Genomic DNA, 21085 nt, shown 5'->3' with positions numbered 1-21085 from the left:
ATAAGCAGTATGAAAAACATAACTTTCTCCACCAGGTGGTGCCACTACACTGTTGTAATTTTATTGCATAAACCTGCAGTTGTTTGAAGCAGAATATTCATATCTGAATTGTATCTGTCTGTGTTTTTCAGAAAAAGATGAGCAGCACAATAGTCCGAAGACTAGGCATCCCAGAGTGCATCTTATTAGTGACACAGCGAATAACCAAGTACCCCGTGTTACTACAGAGGATACTGCATCACACCAAAGGTGAGACCTGGTATTCTCTATTCCTTGAATGGCACTCATACACTTGCTTTGTTAGAAAGAGCGGGCCTCCCGAGTGGCGCAGCGGTCTAAGGCACTGCATCAAATGTGTTAGAGGCGTCACTACAGACCCTGGTTCGATCCCAGGCTGTGTCACAGCCAGCCGTGACCGGGAGACCCATGAGGCGGCGCACAATTGGCCCAGCGGTCATCCGGGTTAGGGGAGGGTTTGGCCGGCTCGGATGTCCTTGTCGCATCGCGCTTTAGCAACTCCTTGTGGCAGCGATGGGACAAGACTGTAGCTACCAATTGGATATCACGAAATTGGGGCGAAAAAGTAAAAAAAAAATAAGAAAGAAAGAGCAGTGATGGAGATAGTTGTGAGGTCTCTTCCTCTGTGTGTGCTGAAGTGACATGCAGGTCTTATTTCCCTGATGCAGAGAATGAGGAGGATCATGAGGATATAACCCAGGCTCTGAGACTGGTGAAGGAGATTCTAAATGCGGTGGACAACAAGGTGAACGAACATGACAAGAAGAAAAGGTTGAAAGAGGTGTACAGTCGTACGGACAGCAAGTCCATTCAGAGGATGAAGAGTGGCCAGATGTTTGCACGGGAAGACCTGTTGAGAGGCAGGAGGCTGCTGCATGATGGACCACTGCAGCTCAAGAACTCTGCAGGCAGACTAAAGGGTACGGGTCAGCCCTGTTTATCTGTCTCATTCGCCCTCTCTGTCTCTCACTCTGTTTCTCTTTCTTTCTCATTCCCTCCTCTCTCCCTCTCTTTCTAGTTTTTTCTCACTCTTTCTCTCCTCAATTTCTCTGTGTCTCTCTCTCCCTTTCTTCCTCTCCCTCTTCTCCCCCCGCCCTCCCTCCCTCACTGATCCTGAATCTTTGTTATTTTTCACAGATGTCCAGGCCATGCTGCTGTCTGACGTGTTTGTGTTCCTCCAGGAGAAAGACCAGAAATATGTCTTTGCCTCACTGGTATGTTATGTTTGTTATTCCCAGCTCATTGTTTCATATGTACCACACTCTGTAGAGAACCGTGCCCACTTCATGTTAGTTTACACCAAGTTTAGCTTGCTGTGCTGTTATAACACCAGTCCTTCAAGGTTTTTCCAGCTCTATTAATATTGTGCCTCGCAAGGCCGTTGCATGCTAGCTTCCATAGAATCCTGGTCAATTAATTCTTCAATAGAAACCTGGTCTATACATCCTTCAATAGAAACCTGGTCTATACATCCTTCAATAGAAACCTGGTCTATACATCCTTCAATAGAAACCTGGTCTATACATCCTTCAATAGAAACCTGGTCTATACATCCTTCAATAGAAACCTGGTCTATACATCCTTCAATAGAAACCTGGTCTATACATCCTTCAATAGAAACCTGGTCTATACATCCTTCAATAGAAACCTAGTCTATGGCCTCCTGAGTGGCGCAGCGGTCTGAGGCACTGCATCGCAGTGCTTGAGGCGTCACTACAGACCCGGGTTTCGATCCCGGGCTGTGTTGCAGCCAGCCGCGACCGGGAGACCCATGAGGCGGCGCACAATTGGCCCAGCTGCATGCACGTTGACTTAGGTCGCCAGCTGTATGGTGTTTCCTCCGACACATTGGTGCGCCTGGCTTCCGGGTTAAGCGAGCAGTGTGTCAAGAAGCAGTGCGGCATGACAGGGTCGTGTTTCGGAGGACGCATGGCTCTCGACCTTCGCCTCTCCCGAGTCCGTACGGTAGTTGCAGCGATAGGACAAGACTGTAACTACCATTTGGATATCACGAAATCGGGGTGAAAAAGAAACCTGGTCCTTCAATAGAAACCTGGTCAATACATCCTTTCACCTCCATTCTCCCTCTCCTTCCCTCCTCTCACTCCATTCCTCCCTCTCTCTTTCCCCTCCATCCCCGCTCTCCCGTCCCTCAGGACCAGCGGTCCACGGTGATCTCCCTGCAGAAGCTGATTGTGCGTGAGGTGGCTAATGAGGAGAGGGGTCTGTTCCTGATCACAGCGGGGATAGAGAAGCCAGAGATGGTGGAGGTGCTGGCCAGCACCAAGGAGGAACGCAACACCTGGATGCAGCTGATACAGGACGCCATGCACTCCATGTGAGTCAGTTAGACAGGAACACACATAGAAATATAATGACTAGAACGGGTAAGCCCATCAGACCACAGCAATTTGATTCTGAAAAAATATCTGTATTTCTATTTCTATGGGAACACACACATTGTGTACCCACAGATACACAAACCAATATCATATACGTAGAACATATTTGTTTTATACTACACATGCAGTGTAAATGGTTTGATTGATGGAGGATTGTGTGTGTTAACAGAGAGAAGGATGATGATGAGGGAATCCCCAGTGAGACCGAGGAAGACAAGAGACTGCTGGAGACCAAAGCACGGGAGATTAGAGGTAAAACCTGTTCAGTTTTTTCATCAAATACTGTATAACCTGATGGATATGCTCTGTCAGTGTTGTGTATGACAAGTATTAACCACAGTGTGTGTCTCTGTTCCTCTCAGAGCTGCTGAGGAAGAAGGATGAGCAGATCGTGAGTCTATTGGAGGAGAAGGTGAAGGTGTTCAGGGACATGTGTGAGGGTGGCAGCGGCCCAGCGGAGGAGACCAGCCCAACCCAGTCTATCAGGACCAGAATGCTGTTTAGAGCCACTCCAGACGACATCACCAAGGGAGAGCCCATCATGAAGGATGCCCTGAGGGAAGGTGAGTCAGAGTGGACAGCCCTCGGGCAGAAACCACACACAACACAGATTACCCTTTATCCAATCAGTGATCACCTATTGAATTACCTGGACACATGGTCAACCAGTGATTTCCCCCTGAAGACACACAGGACCAATCAGAAACAATCAGGAAATTACCCGAAAATACCCCTAATATAATATAATGCCGATAGCAGCTGAAAGACAAAGGCAGAGAGATTACAGAATACTGCCGAAAACTAATTGTTGGCTAAAGCCAGAGTGATATATGGTTACTCGTCATAGTTATTTATATCAGCGTTTTCTCTCTGTAGACAGGGATAGAATCAATGCATAAGGGTACAAATGAATTGCTTTAATGCTGCAGGTTGAGTAATGAGACAGATATTGATATTTCTTCTCCTTTTCTCCTGGTTGCCTTAGTTGCCCAGTTTATGGAGGTCTGTCCGGGTTGCTTCAGCTACCTAGAGTAGTGTGTGTAGTCCTTACTGAAATCGCACAGTATGGTGTGTGTGTGTACAAGACCTGGCAAATAGTAATGAAAAACAACACACCACTGTGAATGATTTTACAGTGAGGGAAAAAAGTATTTGATCCCCTGCTGATTTTGTACGTTTGCCCACTGACAAAGAAATGATCAGTCTATAATTTTAATGGTAGGTTTATTTGAACTGTGAGAGACAGAAGAACAACAAAAAAATCCAGAAAAACGCATGACAAAAATGTTATAAATTGATTTGCATTTAAATGAGGGAAATAAGTGTTTGACCCCTCTGCAAAACATGACTTAGTACTTGGTGGCAAAACCCTTGTTGGCAATCACAGAGGTCAGACATTTCTTGTAGTTGGCCACCAGGTTTGCACACATCTCAGGAGGGATTTTGTCCCACTCCTCTTTGCAGATCTTCTCCAAGTCATTAAGGTTTCGAGGCTGATGTTTGGCAACTCCAACCTTCAGCTCCCTCCACAGATTTTCTATGGGATTAAGGTCTGGAGACTGGCTAGGCCACTCCAGGACCTTAATGTGCTTCTTCTTGAGCCACTCCTTTGTTGCCTTGGCCGTGTGTTTTGGGCCATTGTCATGCTGGAATACCCATCCACGACCCATTTTCAATGCCCTGGCTGAGGAAAGGAGGTTCTCACCCAAGATTTGACGGTACATGGCCCCGTCCATCGTCCCTTTGATGCGGTGAAGTTGTCCTGTCCCCTTAGCAGAAAAACACCCCCAAAGCATAATGTTTCCACCTCCATGTTTGACGGTGGGGATGGTGTTCTTGGGGTCATGGGCAGCATTCCTCCTCCTCCAAACACGGCGAGTTGAGTTGATGCCAAAGAGCTCCATTTTGGTCTCATCTGACCACAACACTTTCACCCAGTTCTCCTCTGAATCATTCAGATGTTCATTGGCAAACTTCAGACGGGCATGTATATGTGCTTTCTTGAGCAGGGGGACCTTGCGGGCGCTGCAGGATTTTAGTCCTTCACGGCATAGTGTGTTACCAATTGTTTTCTTGGTGACTATGGTCCCAGCTGCCTTGAGATCATTGAAGAGATCCTCCGTGTAGTTCTGGGCTGATTCCTCACCGTTCTCATGATCATTGCAACTCCACGAGGTGAGATCTTGCATGGAGCCCCAGGCCGAGGGAGATTGACAGGTATTTTGTGTTTCTTCCATTTGCGAATAATCGCACCAACTGTTGTCACCTTCTCACCAAGCTGCTTGGCGATGGTCTTGTAGCCCATTCCAGCCTTGTGTAGGTCTACAATCTTGATCCTTGGAGAGCTCTTTGGTCTGATTGATTGATTGCTTCTGTGGACAGGTGTCTTTTATACAGGTAACAAGCTGAGATTAGGAGCACTCACCTTAAGAGTGTGCTCCTAATCTCAGCTCGTTACCTGTATAAAAGACACCTGGGAGCCAGAAATCTTTCTGATTGAGAGGGGGTCAAATACTTATGTCCCTCATTAAAATGCAAATCAATTTATAACATTTTTGACATGCATTTTTCTGGATTTTTTTGTTGTTATACTGTCTCTCACTGTTCAAATAAACCTACCATTAAAATTATAGACTGATCATTTCTTTGTCAGTGGGAAAACGTACAAAATCAGCAGGGGATCAAATACTTTTTTCCCTCACTGTATGTCACGGTACTGCAAGAATACAGCACCAGAGTGCAGGACCTATCCCCATGTGTGTAATGTGTGTGTGTGTGTGTTTCAGTGGAGACTCTCCATGTGCTGGTGAATGGCGGTCTGGGTGGGGCCGTGGGGCAGCAGGTGTCCAGTACCCAAGATGCATCAGGGGGCAGTGTGGGGCCGGTGTGTCTGCCTCGCCGCGCTGAGACCTTCGGAGGCTTTGACAGCCACCAGATGAACATCTCCAAGAGTAAGAACACCTCACACACTCCTACTCCCTCTCTCCCTATGTACCCTGACTGGCTGTCATACTGTAGCTGACTGTCATCTGCAGCTGTGGGATAAAGGTCTCCTTTTTTTTTATTCCAGACGGAGAGAAAGAAGAGGGGGATGACACATTAGACCTTCGGAGGACTGAGTCCGACAGTGTGTTAAAGAAGGTAATTACAGTAACTGTACATCTCAGAGATGTGTGAGTCACAGCAAAGGAATGAAAGGAACAGAGAAATGCTTTTAGACCAGCTTAGACACACACACACACACACACACACACACACACACACACTTTGTTCATTAACTCCTGGCTATTCTTTATAACTATTATTTCCTAACCAATGCCATCAGGAGGGATTTCAACTTGCCTGTGTCTCAGTAGGCCTGGTCCAGTCCCCCATCACCACCACTGACATTAACAGACAGACATTATCCCAGCCCGGGTCCCTGGGCTGGCTGAGCTGAGGTCCATATTAATAAGGCTCCATGAGGCTAGGTGATACCCCCGGGCTGGGCTGTGTGGGAGCAGTCCTATGCTTTTAATGCCTACAATCTCCTCTGCTCAGGCCTCCCCGGCAGGCAGGTGGGATCAAGCTCTTCCTTTGAGGGGGTGATTAACATGGCCCCTCGCCTCGGCAGCTCTGTTATTATCTCAGTAACTAACTGCAGCTGTACTTGTCTTCTTCCACAGGGGGGCAACAACAACCTACTGCTGCTGCTCAAGAGGAACAGTGAGGTAGGGCTGACTCCAACGCTATCTTACACTACCAGCATACTGTACATCCCTGATTGACTGGCTGACTGACTGGCTGACTGGCTGCGTGAGAGAGGCATCACTACCTGCTCCCACGGACAGGCCTCTCTTGTTGCTACTGTACTGTACTATGTTATTTCATAGGAAGCATTTTATTGTGTGTATGTTCCTACTGTGTAACCATACACAGGTAAATGTTTATGATCTCTCTTCTTGTCTTATAGCAGGTCCTCCACAGTGTCACACACCTCCATGACCTCCTCAACACACTGCAGGTATATCCACTTCTCCTCTCTTTCATACAACTGTTCTCCTCTATTCTTCCCTTCTCCTCACTTTCATTAGATCGATCACGCAGAGCTGTTAAAAAGCACACTGACACACCAACTGTACATTAGTATGGATGTCAATACAACTTCATGTGTTTATAACCGTGTGTTTGTTGCTGTCCTCCTGCAGGCGGTGGTGGTGCAGCAGGACACCTTCATTGAGGACCAGCGTCATGCTCTGGCTGAGCGGCCAGCCTCCCGCCACTCCTCCACCTCCTCCCTGTCCTCCTCCTCCTCTCGGCCCAACTCCCTGATCGAGCAGGAGAAGCAGCGCAGCCTGGAGAAGCAGAGGCAGGAGGTGGCCAACCTGCAGCGCCAGCAGGCGGCCCACGCTGACGAGAGGAGGAGGAGGGAGAGGGAGTGGGAGGTGAGGGAGTCGGGGCTGGGCGACAGGGAGGCGCAGGTGAAGGAGCAAGAGGAGGAGACGGTGAAGAGGCGCAGGCAGATGGAGGAGGAGAGGCAGGAGCTGCAGAGGAGGAAGGAGGAGTACCAGAGGGATCTGGAGAGGCTGAGGGACACCCAAAGGAAGCTGGACAGAGACAGGGAGACGCTGCATAGGGAGGCTGAGATGGTGGAGCAGATAAAGAAAGCTGAGGTGAGCTGGATCAGCTGACACGTTTCTCAAAGAGGGCTGCTGCTCACTGGTCTCTGTCTGTTACCTTACATTAAATAAATTATATAACTATTATGTAACCATGATGGACTGACTACACATAGGCAATGTAATGATGGCCTTAGAATAACCCTTTACCTACCGCTTATCATAACCACCTGGGCTCAAGCCTGAGCTTCTAATCCTAAAACTAGCTCAACCTTGACTCCTAGATATAATCTCTTCCTTCAAAAGTAAGATTCCATCATTAAGTTGCTGTGAGGCTTAACTCCCCACTTCTTTGCTGTATGGTTTGCTTTGATCTGTAGGCAGAGCAGGCACACAGGATACAGCGGACGCCCTCCACCACCTCAGAGGAGTCCATGAAGTTCCAGAGCTCCACCTCTCTGGATAGAGAGCCTGGAGGAGGGGAGGCAGAGCTGTCCTCCTCCCCCGCCACCAAAGACCCCTTCCTCAGGATGGGCTCTAAGAGGAAAGGGAAGAACCTGAACCCATTCTCCTCCTTGTCCTCTTCCTGCAACGCCAGCTCCAAGGCCCAGAGCAGCACAGAGGGCCAGAACCAAATCCCTAACCGCCTGATGCAGCTGGCCAAGACCAAGGACAAGAAGGAGAAGAAGAAGAAGAAAGGGAAGGGCCAATCACAGCCAGGTACCAGTAGCACCACACATCTTTGTAAGGAAAAGAGAGCCATGGGAACAGTATACTTACCTGTGCTAGGCACTATACACTGAGTGTACAAAACATTAAGAACACCTGCTCTTTTCATGACAGACTGACCAGGTGAAAGCTATGATCCCTTATTGATGTCACTTGTTAAATCGACTTCAACTCAATATTAGGAAGGTGTTCCTAATGTTTGGTATACTCAGTTTATGAGGGATGTTGTTTAACTAAAGTCTATGTCTGTTTTTCTTCTCCACAGATCCCCAGAACACTGGGGTCACAGAGCCTCAGGGCGACGGAGAGATCTTCTTCTGCTGATCCCTCTGTCCTCCACTATCCCACAATGCCCCACACTCACTGCATCAACTGACTGCCAGACCATATAGTAGTGTGGCCAGATAGACATGCACCCCATTGACATACTGTACCCTACCCACTGACCTGGACCTGGAGGGGTCGGTCATGGCCATGGACAGGAAGTACAGCTAGAGCACTTCCTGTGAACTTATTACGGAACCATGCAGACACTTCCCACTTAGTTGCCACTCTGAATTGTCTAGGTGTGACTTTTGGATGATGATAGTTCGGATTTGATTATGTGGTGAAGCTGCAAGTCTGCTATGGATTGGCATGCATGGGTTGGTTGCCTTGGTGTTTGATAGTGTTCAGATATGATTTGAACAGTTTCAGAAATTCTATCATGGCTAGAATAAGTTTTATCATTCATGAAGTATACAGTAGATGACATTAGTTTTCTTTGTGAAGGGAAGATTTAACAGAGCAGGTGCCGTAGGGGAGTGACTGTAGAATGTTCTGCATTTCACAAATTCAATTATACCCTAATAGCCAATATGACAAAAGAGAGCATACACCCTATTCAACAATTCCAGGTGAGTGAGTAAAGCTTATGTAATAGTGTTTCTTGTAATACTTCTAAAGGTATTGCTTAACACTAGGCCCCATAATGCTTTGTTCCCGCCTGTAAGGAAGTAGATCCTCATTTCTCCCATCAACGCTACAAAATAAGTTGTAAAGAAAGGCAACTGCAGGTTAGAGAAGACATGACTAGAGAGAGAGAGAGAGAGAGAGAGAGAGAGAGAGAGAGAGAGAGAGAGAGAGAGAGAGAGAGAGAGAGAGAGAGAGAGAGAGAGAGAGAGAGAGAGAGAGAGAGAGAGAGAGTTAAAGTGACCCTCACCGTCCAGGTCTCTGTGACTGATGGCCAGCATGGACACCGACTTGGTGAGCGCTTGGTAAGGAATGGAGGGACAGCTGTGTCTCATAGGCAGAACTCTTCCTGATTTCTGAAATAAAGGAGAGCGAGAGAGAGATCAGTAAGCTGTCTGAGTGAAAATAAAACATGAATTAAACTACTGTGCATAGAGAGCACCAGTCTACATGGGATGGTACAAAGATTCAGTGCAATTCATTGTGCAAGCAAAACACAGGACCTCTATGGTAAAGATACGTCTGGACAGTATAGTGTGTGAGGGTTACCTGGCTATAGAGGCTGCTGCAGTCTCCCAGGTCTGACTCCTGCTCCTCTGTTAGGGACAGAAGCGAGCCCCTCTCCTCACTGTCCAGACGTGCAATGGTCCCCACACCAGAGGAGACCTTCCCAGTATCCTCCTCTCCAGCCAGACCCTCCAAACTGTAACTGGCGCTATTGTCCACTTTGCAATTGAATGTAATTATGAAAACTGTTAGATGTTCCAGCTGACTGCTTCTATTCCTCCACTGCACACTTGAGTTTGAATTTGTGAACCATTTTATTTGTCAATCACTGCAATGCAATACTGGCACATTGTTTGAAGGTGATGAGCACTTTAGATAATATTCAAGTGGAGAGACTTCCTAATTTACAGTGAGTGACAATCATTCAATTTACCCAGACTAAATCGAAATCCAGACTGATTAAGGAATATCTCTCACAATAATGGATTTACAGAAACTAAAATTATGGTTTTCTTCCCCCTGTAATATTTTAATGATGATACTGGAATAGATTCATCTAGCCCTGACCAACCATTCCCATTGGAATTACACTGATACTTTATATCTGCCTGCAGGACAGGCTGTTCTTCTATTAGTCAAACCAAACCTTTCCTCTGGACAAAACCCCATATTTCCCTATTTTCCCTGCAGTGTGCTCTAGTATTGGTTGCCTGTGGTGCCATAAGCTCTCTTGTGCTTCTCAAATGGTCCAGAATGATTAATGTCCCTGTATTTTCTTCATTAATATTTTTCCATCAATGCTCCGGTCTGGGGTTTTGATCCATATAACCAGACGTACGTAAAGCCTAATATTTCAGTCTTGTCATTTCTCTTTTCTGCTGATGATCAGAATTTAAAACGAAAGCACAGCAAAGTCCTCTTCTGACTCGGTAAAACTGAAATATGGTGCTAATCATCACACATAGGCTATTTACACAGGCAGCCCAATTCTGATCATTTTATCACTAATTGGTCTTTTGACCAATCAGATCAGCTCTAAAAAATATATATGATGTGATGGGTAAAAATACCAATTAGTGGAAAAAATATCAGAATTAGACTGCCTGTGTAAATGCAGCCTAACTGTTCTGCTTCTTCTTGTCTGCATTGGCTTATCTTGTTTTGACCATCAGATGGCACTGTGGCAATCTTCATAGTTCACCACCACAATCCACTCTGTGGGATTTGTCATCTTGATATCTCACAACAATTCCCCCTGGTCATATATATGCAAAGTGAATCACCATGTTAACATGGTGTTTTATGGCCTTGTTTAGTGATTTTACAAAAGTGAAAGCATAGGGAGGAATCATTGGCATTTTGATTGATTGGTTAATTCACACTCACTGACTTGCCTTAATAGACATATTCCACTTTTGACAGGTGTGAACGTTCTTAGACCCTACCCTTTATCACTTGATATTCTTCTGGGAATATCTGCTAATCATCCCTTCAACAACAACTGTCATGGCCGTCTACAGTATAGATGTTGAGCAGTGCTACAGTAGCTTTGAAATGTTGTACATGATGCATTGTGGCAAATGCAAAGATAGGGGAGACCATTATGCTCAAATTGAAATGCACTAGAATATTAACCAGCATCTGTGAGGAGTTGGAGTGGGTTTTACAGTTATACTGTATACCAGTGCTTTTAAAGTAATTTGTTGTTTGTACTAAAAAGGTACAATTTGTATTTCTTGCGGAATTTCATGTAAAAAGAAAAAAAAGGGCAAAGTAACCATTATGTAAATATGTGTCATGTACAAATTGAACTTTTAAAGTATTGTTTGTGGATTTTTGGATCGATTTAAGCTTTTTATAATGAGGCTTTATTTATCAGTGTCCTCCCTGTTTTGGAGGTATAAAATGTAAATTCATTTTTCTCTTAATAAATAACTATTGTTTGTCAACTGAGATTTGTGTCTGTGTCTATTTTCTCCCCTTGTCTTTGTGTGTTGATAGTTTGTACTATAATGAAATGGCTGTGGTGTGCCTCTAGACCACACATAATGGCCAGTCAGTCAGGGCAAGTCTGCGTGGATCGTGTTTCACAGTTTTGGGGTGAATGTAGGCCTTCATTGACTGTCATGCCAACTGCACAGAGGGTATGTTTGATTTAACCACCTGTTGTTACTCTCTTTCTCTCTCTCACGCTCTCTCTGTCTCTATCATCATGTGCTGTCTAGTTTGACGAGGTACCTCGCAAAACTGCCATTCCTCTGCAGGGCATATTGTCTTTCTTTACGCTTGTGTGTTCCGCTCAATGGACAAGATAGAAATGTACTTGTCTTTTTCACTCTAGCATGCTTTTTCATCCACCTCACTGCCAGCTCTTTAGGATGAGAGTGGCTTCAGGAGGAATTCTGTGGTAGAGGGTATGGCGGAGTCCACTTCTGGATGTGACTAGCCCTGCCTTTGTCAGTGACAACAAGTGACCCTGCCCAGCTGGCCTGCACCGTACCGCACTGCGCCGATGAGAAACACAGGACGTCAAGGTAAGAGGAGGGGAAGATAAGAAACTGGTTTCTAATCAGATCCAATCTTAATCTTTTCCTGATTCCTGACTAAAGAATGTACACATTTTGTCTCTGGTTGATAATACAAAAAACAGCTAATCTAAAGAATGTTTTCCCTCGCTTATACCAGTGGTTTAACTAACACATTATCCTATCTATTTCTACTTTCTAGTATGTTGTCCGAGATGAGTATACATATTTGACTTTGAAAGTCAGATTAATAATGTTTTTTTGGGATACAAACAGCTGTATTAAGCTGTGATGAGCATTCTCTAGCAGCTGCTGTGAAATGCCCCACACTCATGTCCAGATCTATATAAATTCCCAGAGCTCCAGCCTACAAGATGTCTGCCATTATAACTTCACCTAAGCACATATTCATCTTCGCTAGTATGACCTTTTCAAAGTGTTTCCTAATCCCCCTGGCCCTCCCCCCTTCCCTACCTCCCTCCACTGCAGTGGAAGAATGACTAGGCGACCTGTCACACCGTTAGAATGTGAGCAGAGCAGCAGAGATTTGGCTTGTAAAGGATGATATTATCATGCATTGCTCACTGTCAGTAGTGACCTTTATCCAGCTCCTGGTGCCAATTGGTGTGTAATGTGAAAGAGCTATTCTAGACTGCTCCATCTGGGGGAAGAAAGGAAAGGGACAAACAAAAGAAACCTGAGCCTTTATTGTGTTCCGTGATGACGGGCATATAAATATTGTCCGTATGTTCGCTAGAACAGACTAGTGTTGTTCTGATATGGGCATGAGTCATTATTCTCCTTATACATATTATAGTACAAACCTCAATGAGCTGCTCTGTGCGGTAGTAAACATACAGTATGTTATGGCAACCTAATCTTCCTCAGGAGAGTAGGTATACCTGTATATATAACATGGGAAACACCTTGATACCAGATGAAGAATATCTTCCTGATATTAGAGAATGTAGAGGCATCAATGAAACATAATACAGTGAGGGAAAAAGTATTTGATCCCCTGCTGATTTTGTACGTTTGCCCACTGACAAAGACATAATCAGTCTATAATTTTAATGGTAGGTTTATTTGAACTGTGAGAGACAGAATAACAACAAAATAATCCAGAAAAACGCATGTCAAAAATGTTATAAATTGATTTGCATTTTAATGAGGGAAATAAGTATTTGACACCTCTGCAAAACATGACTTAGTACTTGGTGGCAAAACCCTTGTTGGCAATCACAGAGGTCAGATGTTTCTTGTAGTTGGCCACCAGGTTTGCACACATCTCAGGAGGGATTTTGTTCCACTCCTCTTTGCAGATCTTCTCCAAGTCATTAAGGTTTCGGGGCTGACGTTTGGCAACTCGAACCATCAGCTCTCTCCACAAATTTTGTATGGGATTAAGGTCTGGAGACTGGCTAGGCCACTCCAGGACCTTAATGTGCTTCTTCTTGAGCCACTCCTTTGTTGCCTTGGCCGTGTGTTTTGGGTCATTGTCATGCTGGAATACCCATCCAAGACCCATTTTCAATGCCCTGGCTGAGGGAAGGAGGTTCTCACCCAAGATTTGACGGTACATGGCCCCGTCCATCGTCCCTTTGATGCGGTGAAGTTGTCCTGTCCCCTTAGCAGAAAAACACCCCCAAAGCATAATGTTTCCACCTCCATGTTTGACGGTGGGGATGGTGTTCTTGGGGTCATAGGCAGCATTCCTCCTCCTCCAAACACGGCGAGTTGAGTTGATGCCAAAGAGCTCGATTTTGGTCTCATCTGACCACAACACTTTCACCCAGTTCTCCTCTGAATCATTCAGATGTTCATTGGCAAACTTCAGACGGCCCTGTATATGTGCTTTCTTGAGCAGGGGGACCTTGCGGGTGCTGCAGGATTTCAGTCCTTCACGGCGTAGTGTGTTACCAATTGTTTTCTTGGTGACTATGGTCCCAGCTGCCTTGAGATCATTGACAAGATCCTCCCGTGTAGTTCTGGGCTGATTCCTCACTGTTCTCATGATCATTGCAACTCCACGAGGTGAGATCTTGCATGGAGCCCCAGGCCGAGGGACATTGACAGGTCTTTTGTATTTCTTCCATTTGCGAATAATCACACCAACTGTTGTCACCTTCTCACCTTCTCTGCTTGGCGATGGTCTTGTAGCCCATTCCAGCCTTGTGTAGGTCTACAATCTTGTCCTAGACATCCTTGGAGAGCTCTTTGGTCTTGGCCATGGTGGAGAGTTTGGAATCTCATTGATTGATTGCTTCTGTGGACAGGTGTCTTTTATACAGGTAACAAGCTGATATTAGGAGCACTCCCTTTAAGAGTGTGCTCCTAATCTCAGCTCGTTACCTGTATAAAAGACACCTGGGAGCCAGAAATCTTTCTGATTGAGAGGGGGTCAAATACTTATTTCCCTCATTAAAATGCAAATCAATTTATAACATTTTTGACATGCGTTTTTCTGGATTTTTTTGTTGTTATTCTGTCTCTCACTGTTCAAATAAACCTACCGTTAAAATGATAGACTGATCATTTCTTTGTCAGTGGGCAAACGTACAAAATCAGCAGGGGATCAAATACTTTTTCCCTCACTGTACATATTAAGATGTATTAAAGAGGCCAGCCTGTATGGTATTGAGCTATTTCAATATGTTAATAACATTGAGACAGGCAGTCCTCTCAGATGAACGGCTGATGGATGCCTTTGTTTTACAATGAAAGCTGTATAACAAGCCAGCCTGGGTTTATACAAGCCAGTACCTCGTAAATCTCACAGGTGTCACATTCTTTTGTTCATTCCGTATATTATTTCACATTGGAAGCACGATAGTGCAGTGCCTCCCTGTCTCTCCCTTTCCCCCACACACCACGCAGGCAGCACCCAATGGGTTATTATTGAACTCAATCACTGTCTGATGGAAATGGGAGGCAGAGGGACTGAAGCCATTTCATCCATCTCTGGGCCTCCTCTCCCCAGGGGCAGCGATGATGAGGCTGGGGTTCATAATTTACCCCCTCAGCGGCTCCCATCATCAGCAAATCATATTTCACCTAGACTCTTAAAGGTTCAGAACTAAATTGCTTCTGCTCTGCAGCTCTCTCTCCTTCTCCTCTTGTTTTTCTCCCTCCCTCTTTTCCTCCCTCCTCCCCCTCTGCCTTTTCAATCTCTATTTCTGCTAATTTGTTCTCTATCCCTGATGTGCTGAATAGCCTTTTCCATACATCGTAAATTATGGCATTAGGGCTGTATTGATCCCGGTGGAGTGGCATAGAGAGAGAAGGGACAGCATTGCTCATCCAGAGAGTTTCTGCTTCTTTTTCAGGCTGTTAAAAAAAAGGGCTTTCTTCTGAACCCGACCTAATTTTCTTTAAGGTACATGCACTTCAAAAGCACTTTTCCTCCCTGCCCATTATTGGTTTTCTATGACCTCCCACTGTGCTGTAGCCGCCAGGCAGTAAGGCAGGCAGTCACACAGCTTGGCATGTGAGCACATCCTTGGTGTGACATGTGAGGGGTTTGGTCATCATCGTCTGAGCTCCAGCAGATGCTGCCCTTCTCCGCATGCTCTGTAATTTGGCTGTATTTTCCCTGACGACCACCTTCTACTCACCAGCCCACCACGACCAGGCTCTCCCCCAATTCTCCTCCAACATCCCCTGGCTCTGAGGCGGCAACTACAAAGAGCTGGGGGGGTGAAATTAAACAAGCATCTTCTTCGCCCTCCCCAAATTGGAGGGTGGAGGATTATGCAAGACGCACACACACAGGCCACAATAGAAGCTATGGGTTGTAGCCGCAGCTGAAGGAATTCAATTGTTTTCGCTCCATTACGGCTGTCAACAAGGGTATTTTAATGTGCCAGTTCACTGGGAGCTTAGCGCTCATCTGCTGTTGGCGCTGGACTTGCGGGGGCTTTGGAAGCTTCTAGGATTCTGTGTGCTTTCATTAGCACTAGGCTGACCAGGCGCTGCAGCCAGCTACTGGTGAGTAAGCAGGAAATGTCAATCGCTGGGGCAGAACAATAGATCAAAGGGCCTGCCAGGCCAGTTGAAAATGTGAGAGTCCAATGGGCTCCTGGTTTACATGCTCTGTGAGAGAGAGAGGATGGCTTCATCGTCATGCCGATCAGGGGCTCCAGGCTCCACCATGCTTCGGAAGGAGCTTTGCTCTGCTCTGCTCTGGACAGACCAGACGGACCGCTCATTGATCTGACTGTGCCTTCTGGGGGAGCTGCACTACAAAGCCCACTGGGTGTCCTCTGACCAATTACCACGGCCCTCTGTGTCTGTATGTAAATATACAGTATTTTGAGGAAGTGCAGCATGTTGTGTCGGTTGGCCTATCTGTATGTTGTGTTGATGGGTGTAAAAAAAAAAAAAAAGATGATTAATGGGTTTTGTTTTGTGCTGGCATTGGCTTCAGTAATGGGTTTCTGGATAATAATAATAATATGCCATTTAGCAGACGCTTTTATCCAAAGCGACTTACAGTCATGTGTGCATACATTTTTACGTATGGGTGGTCCCGGGGATCGAACCCACTACCCTGGCGTTACAAGCGCCATGCTCTACCAATTGAGCTACAAAGGACCACATGCAGATGTATTAAACCCCTGGAATGCTGCATCCAGAGTAGCGAATTCCACAGTCCTGGGTACAAAAACAACTGTGCAGCAAATGCTGTAGTCAGCTTTTTCACCCCCAATTACAGGGCAAGCAGCTGCAGGGCCTTGTTTGTGATCTAATTATTACATTTTAGTCATTTAGCAGTCACTCTTATCCAGAGAGTGACTTCATACATTTTCGTACTGGTTCCCCATGGGAATCTAACCCACAACCCTGGCGTTGCATGCTCTACCAACAGAGCCACATGGGACCACAATTATGTGTTGGATTCTGTCTTGAAATATACTTATTCATGTCTCCATATTATAACTTATTCATTACTTTACATATATAAGAAATGTACAGTATATGTTAGGGGTCAATGAAGGGGGAATACAAACTTTGTGAATGGAAAGTTACTGTGTGAGAAGGGGAAGTGCAGAAAGTTAATAGCTGTGCAAACATGTTATTGCAGAATATTAATAGGCGAAGAGTAACAGTCTAGTCTCAGTTCCTGATAAGGCAGGCCAGTTGCTGTAGAACTAGGATAATGAGGGGTGTGGAACTCAACTCGATAAGGTCAACAGTTGAAGAGAGAAGAATCCTTTGGGAGGGGGGCCAGAGGACTTAGGCAGGGCCATGACAATACCAGTAAGAGGAACAGACTGTTACCTGCCTAGCAACAGAGAATGATTGTTTATCTTAGGTATAAATAAATGTGCCCTTGAGCAAGGCACTTAACCCTAATTGCTCCTGTAAGTCGCTCTGGATAAGAGCGTCTGCTAAATGACTAAAATGTAAATGTAAATGTAAATATGTGCTTGTGTGACTTGTATGTTGTGCTTGCAGATGATGCACCCATTGTGTTGAAACTTTGTTTGGGCTTTCATTAGTCATCCATTTGAGTTTTTACTCTGTTTGTTCAGAACCTAACATGAGAAAAGTATTTTTTTTCTCTCCACCAGTTTGTTGATGTAGTTCAGTGGTCACCAACCTTTTCTGAGTCAAGATCACTTTCTGAGTCAAAATGCAAGCCGAGATCTACCGCTCAGATATTTTATTTAACATGACTTAAAAACATAAGCGTCTGTAACATTAAAGTAATTTAGCAGACGCTCTTATCCAGAGCGACTTACAGGAGCAATTAGAGTTTAGTGCACATCAACAGATTTATTTCACCTAGTCGGCTCAGGGATTCGAACCAACCTTTCGGTTACTGGCCCAACACACTTAACCGCTAGGCTACCGGCCACCCTTCTAACCTATTAAAAACAGTACTGTAGCAATGAGGTTTGTGCAGTAGGCTAGAGGCCCAATACATTATCACTGCATACTTGCTTGAATTCAATTGTCCTGCCAATGCATTGTTGTTCGGGCCATTTAAAAATATATATTACAAAGATGTCAGGTTGGCTATATGATCACACCTGTAATAGATAAGTTGTTTTATTACTTGTGAGGAACAGCTGAGTGAGCATACATTTAAATAGTTTGTATTTTATTTGTATTTTACTGGGCTGATGGTGCCTGCATCTGATGTTCAGTCTCAGCCTCAGTCCGCCTCTCAACGTCCCTCCGCTCTCCCTTTCCTACACTGACACTGACCAAAAAGGGACACTGATGGCAAAACTGGAGTCGCACCGCATTATTTCTGCCTCATGCACAAATTCATGTTGTTACTCCTATGAACAGAGAAAGTGAAATTCCTCGATATTAAAAAAGTCCCAAGCCGCTAATAACAATGCAAGCAAGCCTATTGATACACTTTCCTACTCATTCATTACAGCTGCAGTGCTGGTTGTAGAGCGAGTGGATGAAGGAAGAACACACATTTTATGGCTTATAAAAGTGTTGAATAAATTGTGGTGACAGTGCTGAGTAAGAACTTAAACATGAACTCACTCATAAAAACAGAAGCTCTTTGCTGTATTCGTTGACAGTCTCTCTCTAGTCATGGTTTTAAACGTTTAGAAATCTCACATTATCAACTTTGCTGTAGCTTTTTTTTACGCCTGCCACATTAATGCAGACATGGTAATCTGAGCCATCCGATTGTCCAGCTGTAGGCCTATAGAGCACTTGATTTGCTCTCCGGGCCCGCCGGGAAGGCTGATTTTGTACCTTCAGACACATCAAATAGGAATACTTTGCCTACCCGGTGTGCAGGGCAGCTGAATCAGGTGCACCTACTGCCAACAGAGTGAGACGAATAGGAACACAAGGCTTTATCATTGGGTTTTTTACAGAAATGTTTGGTGATCGACTAGGAATCCCTTGGAGATCGATGAGTCGATTGCGATCGACCGGTTGCTGACCATTGATGTAGGTCTCTGAAGAAACTTCTCTGTCTAGGAGTTTTTTGTTTCAAGGTTGTGACCGTTAAGTTTAAATGGGGTCTCTGTTTAAAACAAACATTTGTAGACCACAGCCAAGAGTGGTGAATGTAAATATTTTGTAGACTATGATTTAGATGCTTCCTATTGGGCATACCTCCATGGTTACAAGGCTGTTGACACACAATGGCCGACGTCTCCTCAGTGACAGCTGCTTGGCAAATACCACCCTGTAATGAAAAAGAGGAGGGAAAGAATACAAACATGTTGCTTGAGGGAAACTTGGCTGGAGGCCATAGCCAGGGCAGGGCACCTTGACTAGTCTGAAGTATTGGAATTTCATGATCTGACCACTCAAGACATCTAGTCATGAGGCATTCAACCAGAACATTCTAAGTGTTTAGCCTACTTTGAATGGGGTAGAAAAATTGTTATCTGCCCGGCAGAAGGTTACCACACAAAAAAAAAACACATGGAACTAGTGGGTTTGTTGATTATTTTCATTCTAACAGTATAGTATTCTCCCCTTTCACTTTCAAGAAATATATTTTATCATCCTCAATAATTGCATTTAGAAGTAAGACAAACTATCTTGAAAACCAAAGTGAAACCTGTTGATTAATGTGTGGGTACTATACAGTATGTAGTGACAGGTAGATGAAGTAATACACAGAGGGGCCTTGGTTCCTGCTCCGTATAATAGGGATGAATGAGGCTAGTGAGACTCAGACAAAAGGCTATTTTCAGCCACAGGCTAAGGCAGGAGAATAGTTTGGTTGTGAAGAAAACCTCTGCTTCTCACCACCGGGCAAAGTCGTGCTTGTTTTCCTCTCCTTGGTCCTAGGGTCCTTCAGCTTTTTCAAATGCTAATCTAGAGGAGGAAGAAAACACTTGGCCCTACTTAGAAAGCATCAGTTCTAGTGTCCTCCCCGACTGACTGGTAATCATTCGAAGGCCCTTTCTGGGTGCAGAAAAATAGGGGGAAAGGATGCTATAGATTTAAGCCAATCAGTGTCCGCTTTGCTGAACTTCACTGCTAAATGCTTTGGAATGGAATGAAGTGACGAGAGGACAGGAGTCACATTCACTGGAGGAGCTTTGTGAGGACGCTGGTGCTCTGACGTCTCAATGTTACGTCCCAACTCAGACCATGCCAGGGCCCCACTCATCCTATGCCAAGGTCCCAGGCAGGCACTTTAATGATCAACTACAACCACACACTTCATAGGCTATGAATAGGACCAGGAGTGTTTCTTCCGCATGTAAACTAACCAGAAAAAACTCTGGGACCTAGTTATTGCCTTTGACAATAATTCATAACTAGTTTTCCTGGTTACTTAAGTCTCTAATTAAAAACTGCCCCTATAGGGCACACTGCTTCTGCTATGTCCCCCTCCCTACCTACAGCAGACCATATGGCATGCAAGTATCTTGAAATAGTTTGATCAAGTGAACATTTCAAACACAGCGGACTGTTTTTTTCCTTGAGGCCCCGACACTGGCACATTTTGTCACTCAAGGCCTCCACACCAGACCATTTCTTCCGTGAGGCCCCAATTATTTGCCAGATAATGATCATTTTGCACACAAAAAAACAAGTTAGACAGTCCCACTAGGCAAAAAATGGTCCAGCCCATCTGGCATTTGCCCGAAATTCCAGATGGCCAGTCCGCCCCTGCCAGACTGTAATATATCCTATAAGGTGCACTATCTATCTACAGGCTATGGCTCACCAAAGGGGTGGAAGCCAAGTCAGTCCAGCTTTTGGAGAGAGTTTATTATTAGTGAGTAAGTTTCATATTCATAACTGTAGAGATAGTAATGCATCTGCCACCTGTAGACATAGGAATGTAGCTATGTAGACATAAAATGTAGGAGTGCATCTGGTTGGTCAGTCTGATCACACAGCCATGAAAGCCAGTCCTATCCCCTCCCTGTCAGCTGGGTCCAGAGCATGATTGATTGATTACACTTGGGAGACCAGTGGTCAGGGAGATAGGAGTAATTAAACCAGCTAATAGGGTGTGACTAATGAAGATGAGAGTTAATTCTGGAGAGCCTTTCACTACTTAACAATGGCATTCTCTGTCTGCTCCACATTTGTCTCTTCATTTTGGGCGCCTTTGTGATAATGGACGTGTTTCCATTCCATCAATTACTTCTTGGGCTGTAGATCCAGACAGAGAGCGTGTCTCAGTACGAACAGAGAACAGAACGGCCAAAACGCTACGCTCACCATGGCCAGCCTTTGATTTCCCCCGAACCCCCTCAAGCATGTTATATTTTTTTTATGCTAGATGTTGATAAAGATTAAACATATTCTTCATGTCATGTCACAGTGGAGGGAGTCAATTTCTAAGATTGTGTTGTTCCTCCTCCAAATAGGCTTGTATCATGCCCATCACCTCTCTCTC

The 21085-nt window shown here is 45.0% G+C and overlaps 1 protein-coding gene across 1 annotated transcript in view; it reads left to right on the top strand.

Moving 5' to 3' along the window:
• LOC311137460 (A-kinase anchor protein 13-like) overlaps positions 1-11158 on the top strand; it is a 168246-nt gene extending 157088 nt beyond the window's left edge. Inside the window, exons 26-38 of the mRNA XM_084171978.1 lie at positions 132-249; positions 687-938; positions 1156-1232; positions 2175-2356; positions 2590-2672; positions 2783-2983; positions 5207-5371; positions 5491-5561; positions 6086-6130; positions 6373-6423; positions 6608-7072; positions 7399-7738; positions 8013-11158. Coding sequence (XP_084028104.1) covers positions 132-249; positions 687-938; positions 1156-1232; positions 2175-2356; positions 2590-2672; positions 2783-2983; positions 5207-5371; positions 5491-5561; positions 6086-6130; positions 6373-6423; positions 6608-7072; positions 7399-7738; positions 8013-8071 — 2109 coding nt within the window. The 3' untranslated portion in view covers positions 8072-11158. The remainder of the gene's footprint in view (positions 1-131; positions 250-686; positions 939-1155; positions 1233-2174; positions 2357-2589; positions 2673-2782; positions 2984-5206; positions 5372-5490; positions 5562-6085; positions 6131-6372; positions 6424-6607; positions 7073-7398; positions 7739-8012) is intronic.
• Positions 11159-21085: the final 9927 nt, after the last annotated feature.

The sequence above is a fragment of the Coregonus lavaretus genome, assembly GCF_964263955.1.
Source record: "Coregonus lavaretus genome assembly, chromosome: 11".
In the NCBI taxonomy this organism is placed as follows: Eukaryota; Metazoa; Chordata; class Actinopteri; order Salmoniformes; family Salmonidae; genus Coregonus; species Coregonus lavaretus.
The sequence above is the reverse complement of the archived record's forward strand: the minus strand, read 5'-3'. Positions and strand labels throughout refer to the sequence as shown.